The 14,067-nt window shown below is 50.1% G+C and overlaps 4 protein-coding genes across 4 annotated transcripts; 2 read left to right on the top strand and 2 right to left on the bottom strand.

Annotated features, from left to right (window-relative positions):
• Positions 1-2,171: 2,171 nt before the first annotated feature.
• On the top strand, positions 2,172-2,656 carry NCS57_00978800 (uncharacterized protein; the record flags this gene model as incomplete). Its single annotated transcript, XM_053059550.1, has 2 exons — positions 2,172-2,558; positions 2,609-2,656. The coding sequence occupies exons 1-2, from the start codon at positions 2,262-2,264 to the stop codon at positions 2,654-2,656; spliced, it is 345 nt and encodes a 114-aa protein (XP_052911621.1). The 5' UTR covers positions 2,172-2,261.
• A 453-nt stretch (positions 2,657-3,109) lies between these two features.
• Positions 3,110-5,150, bottom strand: NCS57_00978700 (MFS domain-containing protein; the record flags this gene model as incomplete). Its single annotated transcript, XM_053059549.1, has 11 exons — positions 3,110-3,218; positions 3,278-3,368; positions 3,436-3,551; positions 3,613-3,760; positions 3,811-3,873; positions 3,922-4,112; positions 4,165-4,359; positions 4,412-4,553; positions 4,609-4,832; positions 4,880-4,970; positions 5,027-5,150. 11 exons carry the CDS (start codon positions 5,148-5,150, stop codon positions 3,110-3,112), a joined length of 1,494 nt encoding a protein of 497 aa, XP_052911620.1.
• A 5,121-nt stretch (positions 5,151-10,271) lies between these two features.
• NCS57_00978600 (uncharacterized protein) lies at positions 10,272-10,706 on the bottom strand (the record flags this gene model as incomplete). The annotated part of the gene is made up of 1 exon (XM_053059548.1): positions 10,272-10,706. One exon carries the CDS (start codon positions 10,704-10,706, stop codon positions 10,272-10,274), a length of 435 nt encoding a protein of 144 aa, XP_052911619.1.
• A 1,046-nt stretch (positions 10,707-11,752) lies between these two features.
• NCS57_00978500 (MACPF domain-containing protein) lies at positions 11,753-14,064 on the top strand (the record flags this gene model as incomplete). The annotated part of the gene is made up of 5 exons (XM_053059547.1): positions 11,753-11,762; positions 11,814-13,185; positions 13,246-13,300; positions 13,353-13,619; positions 13,681-14,064. 5 exons carry the CDS (start codon positions 11,753-11,755, stop codon positions 14,062-14,064), a joined length of 2,088 nt encoding a protein of 695 aa, XP_052911618.1.
• Between the last annotated feature and the right edge of the window lie 3 nt (positions 14,065-14,067).

Raw genomic sequence — 14,067 nt, 5'->3', positions numbered from 1 at the left:
CAAATGAATAGTATATGAGCGACAAATGAATAGTATGATTGATATGATGTGACTTCTGAGATCACAATACGTGACCAAGTTCCAAGGTTTTCTTTTTACAAATTGTCAGGGTTACGAAGGAACGTATACAGAAACTTTTCGAGCTTCACATATACACAAACTTGAATCTCGATACAGACATATTCCGGAAGAGGCTCCATTATCCTGCAGGCCGGTTCAACAGTGACTGAGCGATAGCCATGCTATCACAGGTGAAAGCTCACGAAACACAGACAACGTGTGCTGGTCTACCCTGGAGTCTGATATATTTGACTCTCTACTCGGTAGTTATCTGACTGGCCAGCCCTTCCCCATGTGCTGTACATTGCGTTAGCAATCGATGGGCAGGGATCTAGTGCAAGCTGCACACAATGGGCCAGGACTTTTCAGACCACGGTCACGAGTCCCCAAACGTCTACACATCCCCAGAGCCTGTGGAAACTGAGATCCGGGATTGAGGCCAAGGAGAAACAGGTTGGCAGAGTTGGCCTTGACAAAGTTGGCGAAAACAAACATCACGCGTTCTGTCTCACTGGCCTGCCATCACCAATACCACACACCATAGACACAGATTACGTAGAATAACACCGAGAAGTTTCCTTTCAGTTTGCACTACGGCACCTGTTGAAGCCATTGCGGGGAGTTTCATCCATCTCCGGGCTACAAACCAGCAGAAAAGTCAAGACCACGACGCGTTAGTCGAGGCGGAATCAAATACAGGGCACAGGAAACTTTCAGATCTCCCTACACAGAAGGATGTTGCCGATAGCCCGTCGCTTTATTTTGTAGAAATCGTCTGCATGATTCGGAAATGAGGTCAGGAGAGGATGGTGGATGAGCGTAGTCGGTACTGGCAGCTTTCTTATTGATGCACGTATGTCAAGGTCCTGTGTACCCGGAAAGATAGACCGAGAGGCAGTTGCCATTGCTATCCGGGTGTCCCTTACGCCTGGGCACTATCTGTATCTAGAAGTGATCTTCATTGAGTGAGTTTGGACGTGCAGGGACGCGACGAATACCAACATTCGCGTCAATTAGTATTTGAGACGGATGCCGACAATACTACGATAAAGAGACCTACCTGTCGATCACTGCAGCCTTAACACAACACAGCTAATTATCTAGATCTCGCAGGCTTCAGTTGGTATGACTTAGCCTCTCGTGGCGATTAGTCTACAGACCGGAGTCTAGCTATCCATCTAATACTGGGTAGCATGTAGCCAGCATGCACGTATCGGTATGTTTGAGCTTGTCAAACAAGTAAATCGTACAAGAATAAATGGAAATATGAAGATGTAGCTAGCTGTCACGGGGATTCACGGCTCTTCTCTTGAAATGATGTGGCTTAAAAGAAAAAGGTTTCTGCCAACGGTGTGGCTTACAAACGGCCCTTTTACAGCTCCAACCCAGAACACGAACACCAAATTCGGCCAACAGCCTTTGATTCCCCTCAGAAATTAGCTTAAGGTTCTGATAGTACCTGGCATCCTACCGCCGCTTACCACACAGCTGGGGAAGGGAAGCAGAATGACGACGTTGCTGTGTCCAATAGTTGCAAGCCGGGCCGTCCGTCATTACCTATTTCGGCTATGCATCTGCAGTATGATGCTACTGTTATCCAAAACCTCAATCTCCCATTACGGGGTTTCCCCTGGCTGCATAACACTGCAAATCCCATGGGAAACTCCGTGCTCTGGCAGTTTCCCATAGTTCCCATTGACGTCACATAGCGCAAGCACCATCCGGCCGAGAGACGACCGAATATTTGCAGAGGACGGGTAGCCGCTGCAAAAGTTCCTGGGCTTCTCATTCGGCAGTCAGGCTTTGAACTGCCGACCGGATCTCGGGGCGATCTTCAGCCCTGTGACGGTTACTGGGCCTGAGCGGAAGATCGACATCGGCACTGGCTGATCTCCCGGCAGTTGGTGCCCGAGACAAACCGTGACTGAATCGAGTCTCTGTGTGAGGGCCATGAGAATCCAGAGGAGTGTTGCATTCTCTTGGCGATGGAGTCAAAGGGGGGAACAGAGGATAGCTTCTCTTGATCTCTTTCTTGAAGGTGAGAACACACAATCACGCTTCTCAACTATAAAGCCAGACTCTTCCGCCCCTCGACTGCATTCAATTCCTCATCAGCTTCAGCATCTTCAGCAATCATCACTCACTCGCTACACACTCCACAACTCACTCATCTTATTCAATCTTTACCACCCACCTTCAAAATGCAGTTCACTCTCGCTTCCATCCTCGCCCTCGCCGCTGTTGTGGCCGCAGCTCCGGCTCCCGGTCTCGGTCTGCCCATCCTCGGTGGTGGACAAGACGACAGCCGTGGTGCTGGTCCCCCCAAGGGCGGTGACACCACCACCACCACCACCGAGACCACCAACAGCAACAACAGGGTCTGCTCCGTTGAGAACCAGCAGGTCTGCTGCACTGGCCTTCTCGCCTGCGCTGTCCAGATTCTTGGAGATGATTGCAAGGGCGGAAACGCCTACTGCTGCAACACTGGAGCTGCTACCGTAAGTTACTGTTCACCACGCCTCAGCTGGTTCTTATCTAACATTATCAGGGCACTTTGATCAACATCGCCCTTGCCAACTGTGTTGATATCCTTTAAGGGACGATACCGGACGATGCCAGACTTTACTGGCGACTTGAGGGATGGATATGGGTGGAGGATAGGTTCGGAGGATACTGAGGGGTCGGGCTGTGGCATTGGGGTTTGTTTGTAGCAACGAGCTGTGACTCGTCATCAGGTAGTGGCTACTAATAATATCTGCATGCCCTTACTTTGCTAGGTGCTGATGGAACGTTCAACGGCGAGTCTTGTGATGCTACTTCACGGTTCTTTACGAGACAAGGGCCAAGATGCTTGGCTTTGGAGGCATTGAAAATTCGGGGTCAAGAGAGAAAGAATGGAGGCAAGTGTGGGCTTAGGTTAGAGGCGCCCTGAGATGTTTTCACTAGTTGATCATTTGCTCTTGCACTTCAGACACTCCGGTCCGCCATTCGTCGTCGCCTCTAACATACAGCCATCATTCCAGGCCTAAATGATGCATCTACACCCTTCCTATGCCAAGCTGCTGACTTGAACACGTTTCTCGTTCTTATCGGACCCAGCTGAGTCATTCTCATACTCTACGGTCTGGATGGGCTCGGAAGTGGCGATCCGCTTTGGACTGTGTGATGATTTGTTAGGCATCGTTGTCAACCGGTCAGTGATTGGGGAAATACGAACGTGACATATCGTTTGTCGATGAAGTGCAGAGTTACGATGAGGATGATGCCTGCTGTCCACATAGAGAGCATGACAACCCAACCCGTTTTGTCTGGTGAGAAGGATTAGCGCTTATCTATGGCATCTCGCTGGCAGAACATGTGCATGAAAATACTTACAGTACGGTGCTTGGGTCGCTGGCCAAACTGATACTTGGCTGCCAGCGTCGACTGCGTAGATAGCGACGACCGAGATTCCAACGATCAGGGCACGAGCCTCGGGCTCTCCTGGGAACCTGTTGTTCGCGGATATTAGAAACTTGATCAACATCAAGGGCACAGCGCCAAGAAACTCACATGTCTGTAAACCAGGCCAGAAGAATAAGGCCCGAGGCTTGGACCATGTAAGTCATGAAGTAGCTCGCGTAAGCTGCACTCAGAGGTACACTGTCGGGGTTCCGTGTCCAAATCGTCATGATGATGGCTGGGATGAGGCCAATGGCACCTAACTGTGTTAGTGCATCCCAGTTGGAAGCATTGAAGGCGATCACTTACTCTGGGTGACAATGAGCTGCCATCGAACCTGCAGAAGATCTGACAGAATACACCAAAACCAAACTTGATCCCGAGTCAGAAGAGGCTCCCTGTGTGAGGGGATTCACTTACTGAAGACAACTTGGATAGCGCCTCCACCAATGGGAATAGCATTGACCTGCGTCTTTGTCCAGGCGGGTTGGCCCTGGCTGTCCATCAGTGATCGGAGGAAGACATTGAAGTATCCCAGTGCTCCGGCACTCATTCCGCTGACCACCCAGTAGGCGGGGATGTAGTACGTGATCCACATCCGAGCAGCTCGCCTACACAATTCCGTTAGCTAGGGGCGGGTGTCCTGCAAGGGACCATGCTTACTTCGATGCTGCCCAGGTAATCTTTTTGGATTCAGACCGTCCATGTCGTTCAAGTCTCTTCATGGCAATCTGCGCATGAGTATCATTGAACCACCACTTGGCCCAGGGGTTTGGCTTGTTCGGGGTGTCGGGGAGCATGACGTAGCCGAAGAAGCCAAGCACGACAGTCATGATAGCGTTGATGATGAAAAGCCATCTGCAGCACCGTCATTAGTTGATGTCCATTCTTTGCAAGAGACCATTCTTACCGCCAACCAGGGAGGCCACTGTGTCCATCAAGAGTGTTCAGGATTGCAACCTGGAGGGCTCCAGACATCATACCACCGACTGCTCGCGCAGAGTGGTAGAAACCCATTCTTTTTGCCAGTTCAGAGGGAGTATACCACAACACTAAGGGTTAAAGGTCAGTTTATGTTACGAATCAATTCAGATAAAGATGACTCACTCAGCAAGGTGATCATGCCTGGCCATGCGCTGCTCTCCAGCAGACCAAGAACGAAGCGGAGGGCGTAAATCTGCTTCTCATTGTGCACAATAGCAATGAGGCCAGTGATGACACCCCAAGCAATCTCGAGCGTTGAAAGCCAAATGCTTGGCCGCACATAGGTCAAGATGATTTGAGAGGGAATGAGCATGATGCAGTAGCCGATATTGAAATAGGTCGTGAAGCTGGTTGTGGTCAGCAGGAATTCCAGTCTCACGCTTGTATCACTCACAAGTTCAACTCATTTCCAAACAGCTCAAGGTCTTCCTTCATACCGCTCACATATGCGGATGTGATATTTGTCTGATCCAAGAACTTGATGACTACATGAAAAGCACTGGTTAGAGGGCGGAATGCACTGTGCAAAACTCTCACTTACCTTGAGAGATGCATCCAAATGTCATGAGGAACAGGTCCAGCCTGCGAACAAAGGCGCGCTCCTCTGGAGTCCTGTCATGCTTCTTCGCAAAGGCCAGACGGCCAAAAGCTTCTGACCACACCATGTTGGGGATTGGAAGGCTCTTGCAAGAATTGGGTGAGGATGTAACGTGAACAGCGCAGTCATGTAGACTCTTAAATCCTTCATGTATCCCGCAGTCCAAACTCCCACATCTCGGCCTCCCACTTTGCTCTCCTACCCCATCCAATAGTAAATCCGGGGCATGAAGCGAGCGAATATCGCAATCCTCCAACGGCCGCATCGCGAAGCCTTATCATCAGCCGCGCCGCCATAGTCGGCTCACTAGGTGGAACCATGTATGCCGCCGACTGCGGAACCAATGTCGTCTTGGCAGTTTTTCTGCCGAAAACGTCTTCTGGAGATGTAATTGTGTGACGGGAGGGAGGGCAGAGGTGTTGGTCCAGGCCCTTTTATTCCCGATGATGCAATTCACTATCAAGTCGCGTCAGCTGAAGTGCAAGGCTCTGTGGTGGGCCCGGATGTACGGCACACCAGGGAGGACGGTCAATCTCCACGTTTGTCAAACAAGAGATAAGGTTAAGAAATAGTTTACTTTCTTTAGATCTAGACTCTCATCGTGCCTTGGGGTGAGTGATGTGTTGGGTATTTGTCAGCTCAGCTGTAAGTCGAGTAGTAGACTGTTTGAGCAGCCATCAGCTTTTACAAGGAACGAGTTGATTCGGTTCAACGGATTTCGGATATTCTGCGGTTATGCAAGAGTGGAATATGGGTCTGTCTGCAGAAAGATCAGTTCATGCGCGGAGGCCATGGATCAACCTCGTAACATTGACATGTCTGGGATGATGATATCATCTTCGGCCCCCCCGTGTACAATCTAGGTAAATAGAGATTCGTGGACTAACTAAAATTTGACTTTTATACTCCGAAGAAGGATGGAGATCCTGGGGAATGGGCCCGTGGACTTCTGGCCGGGCCAGCGTCCTGGTCGGTAGCCGAAAGTCAGTATATCCACCAGGTCAGCTCGCCCTTTAAGCTGGCCACAACAGTGTGAGTGGACTGAGGAAAGAAATTCATCATGTAGAAACTTATTCCAGAATAGTATCAAGAAATGAATGGACTACTCCGTAGCAGCGCTTCTAAAAGAACGCCCAAGACAATCCCCCTATTGTCAAAATCATTCAGTCGTAGAACTCACTGATTGCTTTCTTTCACGATGTGTGTACCGGCCATTTCCCAAGCACAACTTATGATATATCATAACAAACTACTCTCTTCACGGTTCACGGGAGAGCGAAGAGAGGGGATGTAGGCCAGCTGCTACAAAGCGGCGATGTGGAGAGCTGGGAAGGACCACCAAGTGTTGGAGATCAAGTGCTGAAGTTTACCCGAAAATCTCAATACGGTATTCCGTAACCCTACCCGTTAGAATATCTGCACCAGCGTCCAATCATTTCACAGGTAAGTAGGCCCTTAGCTATATTTGACCTCCAAATCGCGACTAACCCAGATTTCCGGCCGGGGCGGTTACGTGATCAGCCACCGGTGCAGCCACTTAATGATCCTTGGAGCGTTATCTCCATTTCCCCCATCCCAGCCTGGGGAAGCTATTGGGTAATGCGATGAGCACATGGAACCTGCATGATAACTTGACTGACTTGATCAAGACAGGACTTAGCCAGGAGCACAACCCTTCGCCAGCCCAGGACAGACTGGCCAAGCGGGCAGGCGAGCGGTAGGATTCTTTCCAGTGCCACGTTCCGCAACGGTCCGATCCTTCCCCAAGTTCCTTGCCGGCATGGATATGAGGTCATTGTTAGCCACAGTGAAATACTCAGTTGGGATAGATAGCACACAGCAGCTCTGTAGTCAATATACACTAATCTCCATTAAAAGGTAATTGTTCTAGATATGGTCATGACTGAGAGCTTGGAACCCTCTTCATGATGGTCAAACAAACACTCACTTTCTGTTCAGGTGTGTTGGTACTTCATAGATCTAACTGGCCAGTGTTAACCGGGGTCTTACTGATGGCACTTACCCTATACCTTGAGCGTTGCTCAACTTGGTTCGGCTATATTTTTGTCTAGATAGGTAAACTGCTATTGTACCATACGGAATTAGACAGCCTGCATGCTTCATTTTAGAATATCTAAATTTTGCATTTTGTATTTCAGAGTCCGATGGTCTCTAAATGCAAAGTGCTAAACACGGTTATGGGGCTCAGGACGACTTCTCTTCATGTCGATTGAGATGAAAAAGATGCCGTGAGACGTCCCATTAGTTATCACCACACTCTTCTTAAATTTGGAATATTTCTCATAACTAATACTCTCACCTTTGCCCTCTTCCTGTGTTTCTGACGCGGTCTTAACACCTCGTCACGTGATACCACACGTAGGATTTAATCCTGGACAGGGGTACTCTTATATGAAACGAAGGATGAGAAGAGGCGTTTTTTTTTTTTTGGAGCCAATGAAAAGTACAGGAGCCAATGAGACGAAGTAAAATCTCATTACACCAACTGGGCTGTGTTGTCAAGTTCTTTCTTCCAACGTCGAGCTCCCTCGTCCCTTTTTCTGGTTTAATGAATATGTTGCAAGACATGAGAGACGTCGAGCTGCAAAGCATAACCTCGAATGGATATTCATCCTCTCAAAACGTAGGTTTAACTGGCTTTTGCACCTCAGACAATGAGACGGCTTCGAACTAACGCGGAGGTGGTAGGGCGTCGAGAGTCATCCCTTGGGACATTCAGATCAATCTCATGTTGCTGGGAGCTGCCGGTCGGGCTCGCCGCTGTTTCCCCCCAAGACCTTTCCCTGGGCAGAAGACTCAAAAACGGCTCGGACTTCAGTGAAGTCCAGATCATCATTCGAGGAGATATCTGAGCCTTCAATACCAAATGCACCTAAAGGAAGGCGCGTCGAGAAGCCACCAAAGGCTCTCTGCAGTACCAACAGGTTATCAGCTCTTGGTGACTTTGCTCTGTTCCATCTTCCTGCCATAATCATCACGCTGGTCGTCTCAGCGTTGAACTTGACGGAACTGCAATGGCCGTATAGCCACCCCACCTCGGAGGAGCTTAACGCGCTCCAGTTTGCAGCCAAGGCTCATGAATCTCTCATTGTCATGTCTCTGGGCGATATTCTTCTCCACAGAATCAGCTACGGCCTTCTTTCCAACGATGTGGGCGGGGTCTCGCTTGGCTTTCTCTCGTCGCCTTTCTACCTCTCATCTCCAGTCCCATATCTCTTTAGCTGGGAGTTCTGGGGGACTATCTTGGGTCCAGTTGCGAATCGTCGTTTCCACAGCATCACTTCTGGGCTAATAATTATTCTCATCCTGATTGGCGTTGCCTCAAATCCCCTGTCGGCCATCTTGATGATTCCTCGTCTTGGATGGTGGGAACGTCAAGAGACGAATTTGGGATGGTCTTTCAAACACGGGTTCCATTTTGTCGATACGAAAGACCCGTATTTGATGTATCTTGAGGGATCGATCCCGCATTTTTACTCGGATATGGCGGATATTGCCAGCTACGCAGACGCAGACAATTATCGGGATCAGAGGATTCGGCCTATGATTGAGGCGACGTTCTCAGATCCATGGCAAACTGATGGCGACCTTCTTAACATTGCCCCCCGGTTTGTCAACATTTCAATCTCTCGCCTCCCAACTTCATTACCCGAGCGACCGATATCATATTCGGTGTATAACTCGTCCACATTTGTCCCAAGCTTTTTGGACGAAGGTAACCCACTGTCCATCGTTGCTACCGCTCCCAAGGTGTTTGTCTCCTACTGGCTTGGCGAAAGCATGACCACTAACCGGGATGAGCTGAATCTTTTGATCAGGTCACGGCCCAGTCCTTCCTCCGACTTGAAGGCATGGAAGCAGCCTGTGGTGGCGGTGAGCTGCAGTGTGGAGAATGAGGTTGACTTGGAAAAAGACGAATGGGTAGAGTTCGATTTCTATGACTCGTTCCATGGAAACTTTACAACGAAACTAAACACAAAAAGCGATCTCGCTTATCTTGACAACACATCTCTTGATGAAGCCGAGCCTGCCTTTCTGGACATTCAGAACAAAATCCCAGCTCGAATCAGCGCCGCCATGCTTTTCGTCGACAACGCCAACGGCACGCGTGTTAGACCACTTGAGCGAAGCCCCCATTTCAGACTCTGCCTAGTGCAAGCTCGCTGGGTGGAGGCCAATGTCTGGATTACCTCGGATAGCTTGCCGGCTGTGCAAACAGACATCGAAATACCCAAAGATCTTTTTGAAGGCTGGCCGCCATATCTCGTTGACGTTATTCAGATGAATGAGACCTGGTTAGCCGACATTGGAAATGCAACCAGACCCTGGGATGTCGAGCCGCGCAATTCAACATACCGTCAAGCATTGGGTATCTGCAACAGTGAGCCACTAGCTCGACCAGCAAGCTGCATTGCCACCTTTCTCGCTTTGTATTTGACTGATGCATTGTCACTCCTGCATACGGCCACTTACAGTGACATCTTCCCTGGGGACGACGCAACTATCATTGAACAATCTATTTACAGCCACCGATATGCATACAGCTCTCAGAACAGCAAAACCATTATCCTAGCACTTACTGTGCTGTTACTTCATGTGGCTATTGCCATTCTGCATGGAGCGATTGTCTTGCTCTCGTCAAGACCGTGGACGAGCTCAGGCTGGAGAGGGTTTGGGCAGTTGCTCGCTCTCGCATTAGGGTCAAGGGCTATAGAGGGAATGGGAAACGTGGGGCATGGGACTTCTGGTCCTAAACCTTGGAATAAGGCGCTGGTTGTAAAAGAGAGCACAGATGAACGACGGCTGGGAATTGTGGTTAGTGCTCGGCCATGAAGGACATTTGATGCAGGATGAAGTAGAAGGACCAACACTGTGTTAGAATTGGGATATGATACTATGATGTGTCGACAATGTTTTCTTTATTATAGTTGAAGGCCGGCCCTTGATGGGCTAACTGAGCCAGAAGATCGTAGACGGACCAAGATACTCAAAGACGAAATCTAAGCACACTGGGATTCATTTCTATCACAAGAGCTGAGCGGGAGATGTGTAGTAAGAGAAGATAAATAAGTATACTGAGTACGGACTAGTTCCCATCCAAAGAAAATACCACAACTCGATCCAAACTGCCTAATCCATCTTGCAGAGTTGTGATGAATGTACAGCTCTACGTGCGGCGCACCTCAATGGTGATCGACCCGAGTGCATCACCGTTGTAATCAGCACCCCACTGGTCAACCTTCCAGCCAGAGGCAGTACCGGAGATACTGAACTTGTTGGAACCGCTCCAAGGACAGGAATAATAATTGCGGGCGATCTTCTGTTCCTTGGTGCCCGCGGTTGCCTTGGTATAGATATCAACAGTTCCTTCCATGCCAGCCCATTCATTCTGCTTTCCAGTTTGACCGTAGGCATAGGTGGTCTGAGGCTCAATATCCTTCTCTTCAATGGTGCTGTACTCGATCTGGTTGCGGGTACTGGTGTCTTTGGTGTCTTCAAACGGCCATCCCCAGTGGTCACCCTTGTTGGGGAATTTGAGCTTCAGAGTATCATCATAGGTCTTGTTGGCGAAGCGGAGGAGAGCCCACTGGTTCCAACCCATGATGGCTTTATTGTCAGGGAAGACAGGAGATTGGTTGTTTGTTTGGGGAAGAATAAAAAGGATGAGAGAGTTGGGCGCGCTGATGGCGTGGGATGTGAGATGGGAGTTGAATATTGCTGTAACAAGAAGCTGATAGAGCTAGGATAGCTTGCTTGGATTTCTCAGATGTTGCGGAGCATGGGAGAGCTATTTATGCCAGACGATGTTGATACTCATCCACCACTTGGCGTCTGGTGTGACAGACAGTTTCCCACAAAGAGTAACTCAGATGGCATATTCTCTCATCGGATGGTGAAGCCAGACTGGAGGCCTGCAGCAATCCGATGAGGGAATATTGCGGGGCCTAGAGCAATGGTGGCGAGCTGAACCGAGGCACTATCGCTAGCCTGCCTCTGCCTTGATGTTCTGGGCGCGTGTGGAGCTACCTTGTGTCTCGGGAGGAAAAAAAACACAGGAATAGCTTTGGTGGGGGAGCAGCCAAATAACCAGCAGATCATTCCGGGGGGGTTTTCCCCACACTAACTAGCTTGTATCGACAGCCAAAAGAGGATACAATCCAATAATCCTGCACCCAAGTGGAGCTGCGGACGAACTCTCAGACGGCACACAGTTGGCACATGAACGGTACGCATGCATGATGCTTCAGCCCTTGGAAAACTATTGATGAGACATTCGCCATTATTGAAGTCCAGAGCGCAGTCGACCCAGCTGAATGGAGATAATTACTCTCATGGAAAGACTAATGACTTTGGCTGAGCTGGCACTGGGTACGCTACCATCGAGGGAATACGAACAGGTCTGCGATGTTACCATCGTGGGTCTTGGCAAACGGGATCACCGTGTTCCGGGCCGAGGCCTCACAATCGAGAGAAGTTCGTCACCGAAGGTTTCGCCCATACAGCTCATCTACAGTTTCGTAGGACGTACCCTGATAAATGTTATAAGAGGTACTTCAAGTCCTGCGTCTTTTCTAAAAACTCTATTAGCAGACTACCCTCAAGCAACAGCTCTTCATTCCATCACCCTTGCCAGACGCTAGCCCCAAGATGTCTTCCAGTGAGTGACTGCCTGCGCAGCCTTTCAATCATGTTTATTAACTCGCAGCAGAAGATCTCCCCGAGATCGCCCAACAGGCCCTCGGGAAAGGCTTCCACGTTCAAGTCTTGTTCATCAACAAGATCAGCGCCAGCCAAGAGCCTAAAGCAACAATCAACTACAAGCAGCTGGCTTTGAAGAAGAGCGTTCAAGAGGTGACACTGGAAGATGTACGAACGTACTTGGACAAGAAGATTGACTCCAAGTGGTCATTCTGTCTTGAGAACTGTGCTGTTGTTGACGAGACGAACGCGTTGCTTTACTACCTGACACTCATCAGTGTCAATGCAACCCAGCTACAGGCTCTTGTGCCCAAGAAAGATGAAGGGCCGGTTGAAACGGCTACTCTTCCCGTCCTGACGGCTTACTTGTGCGTTGAGGATGCCATGGCCCCAGTTCCAAGGTCGGCTCAAGGATGGGGAGCAACCTGGGCGGAGAACAACAAAGCGGATACAACGCTCACAGACCGAAGCAAGTCCCAGATCGCTGCTCCAACCCTTTCGGCGAGTCACCAAGCAAACTACGCGGCTGAAAGTGTCGGGTGGGCGGGTGCCCGGGGTGATACAACTTTGCCAAGTGCTGCCGGTATGCTTGACTGTGTTGTCGACTTTGCCAACAAGGACTGGGACAAGATCATGATGCTCAACAAACTCCTCTACGCCTTCGACGTCCGTGGCAAGCAGCTTCAGATCACCAGCGCTCGACTTCCAGCGTTTGAACTGGTGTATAGTAAGAAAAGATCATCTATAGCACATTTGCAGCCCTTTGTCGAGATCCAAGACACGCCACACATTGCCATCACCGAAGTCAGCACAGAGTTCCAAAGCTCGCTGGCCGACAACGCCTTCTCGTCCAAGGCCGTCGAGACAATGGTCAGCGGAGGAACGCCACTGGTCTCCGTCAGCGTCTCAGCGGGTATGAAGTCAGAATCATCTCGCGGAACTGCTTCCACCGAAGGCGGCCAGAGGAAAGAGTACCATGCGACCTACAATTTCCCCCGTGTGAGATTGTTTCTGGATGAGAATACTCTTCAGGTTTCTGAGTACTGCGACAAGGCTCTGGCGGCGCTGCAAGAGGAGCCTACTCTAGCAAAGCTGGTAGACTTCCAGCGAAGATTTGGAACCATCTTTGCTCAGGAAGTTTTGCTGGGCGGTAGACTGGAGAGTACCAAGGCGGCTGACTCTTTCGCAAGTGCATCCAGCAGTACCGCGAAGGAAGACTTCAAGGCATCCGTGGGTGCAGCAGTTTCTTACGGTCTGGGTGCTGCATCGGTGAAAGGCTCCACCGAAACCCAGACGGGCCACGACGAGACCTCAAACAACCAGCGAGGTAACTCGGCAATTTCGTTCACAGCCCGTGGTGGTGATACTCTTCTTTGCGCCGAGTAAGTATCCTACACTTTTTGATCAATGGTACAACTACCTAGCTAACACGATTGGTACAGTCCTGCTGCTTGGGCGGCTACTGTTGCTGTGTGGCGGAACTGGAGGGTTATTCAGGTACGTATTGTGAGATGAAGCAGCGTGTAATTGGCTAACAGCATGGTCACAGCAAGATGAACCGGTATCTCTGCAAGCTTTGCTTGGTCGCTTCAAGAAATATGCTTTCGTTCCAAACCTCTTCGCACAGATTCTGAAGGACGCGCCGAAGCAACCAGACCCTGTCCCTGCTCCTGTCGAGCCGCCAAAGTTCGACGCAAACAAGCCGTGGAACGAGAACACCAAGATCCGTCTCTGGATCGGGTCAAACACGGTCTTGTGGCCCCTGTCAGTCAAGGACGGTGACCCCAACAATGAGGCTGCTGGCCCCAAGCGTAACGTGAGAAAACCCCCAAAAGTCATAAAATAGTGCATTTACAGAAGGTTAACTGTTGATATAGCTCTCTGGAGACTACCCCCTGCTTCTCTTCAAGGGCGACGCACGCCGGGCCCCTGGCAGAGATGCGAGCACGATTTTCGTCAACAAGACCAACGGCGAACTCGTTCCACAGCAGGAGAACCAGGGCCCTAATCGTTTCTCTTTCCGTAAGTTGGAATCAAGTGGTAGATGGCGGCCATTGAATGGATCCACCATCAAGAACGGTGAGAAGGTGACCCTTTGGTGCCATTCGCTCGGCGAAGGCGGCTGGAAGAGCCTGGACGACGCCCCGGAGTCAGCTGTTCAGGCCATGTACAACAAGGATGTTAGGTTCAACGTTCCAAGCCAGACATTCACGGCTGTCAACGGCTACGCACCCGCCATTTTCACCGTCGAGTATATTTGATGC

The sequence above is a fragment of the Fusarium keratoplasticum genome, chromosome 7 (assembly GCF_025433545.1).
Source record: "Fusarium keratoplasticum isolate Fu6.1 chromosome 7, whole genome shotgun sequence".
In the NCBI taxonomy this organism is placed as follows: domain Eukaryota; kingdom Fungi; phylum Ascomycota; class Sordariomycetes; order Hypocreales; family Nectriaceae; genus Fusarium; species Fusarium keratoplasticum.
This window is presented reverse-complemented; position numbering and strand designations above follow the sequence as displayed.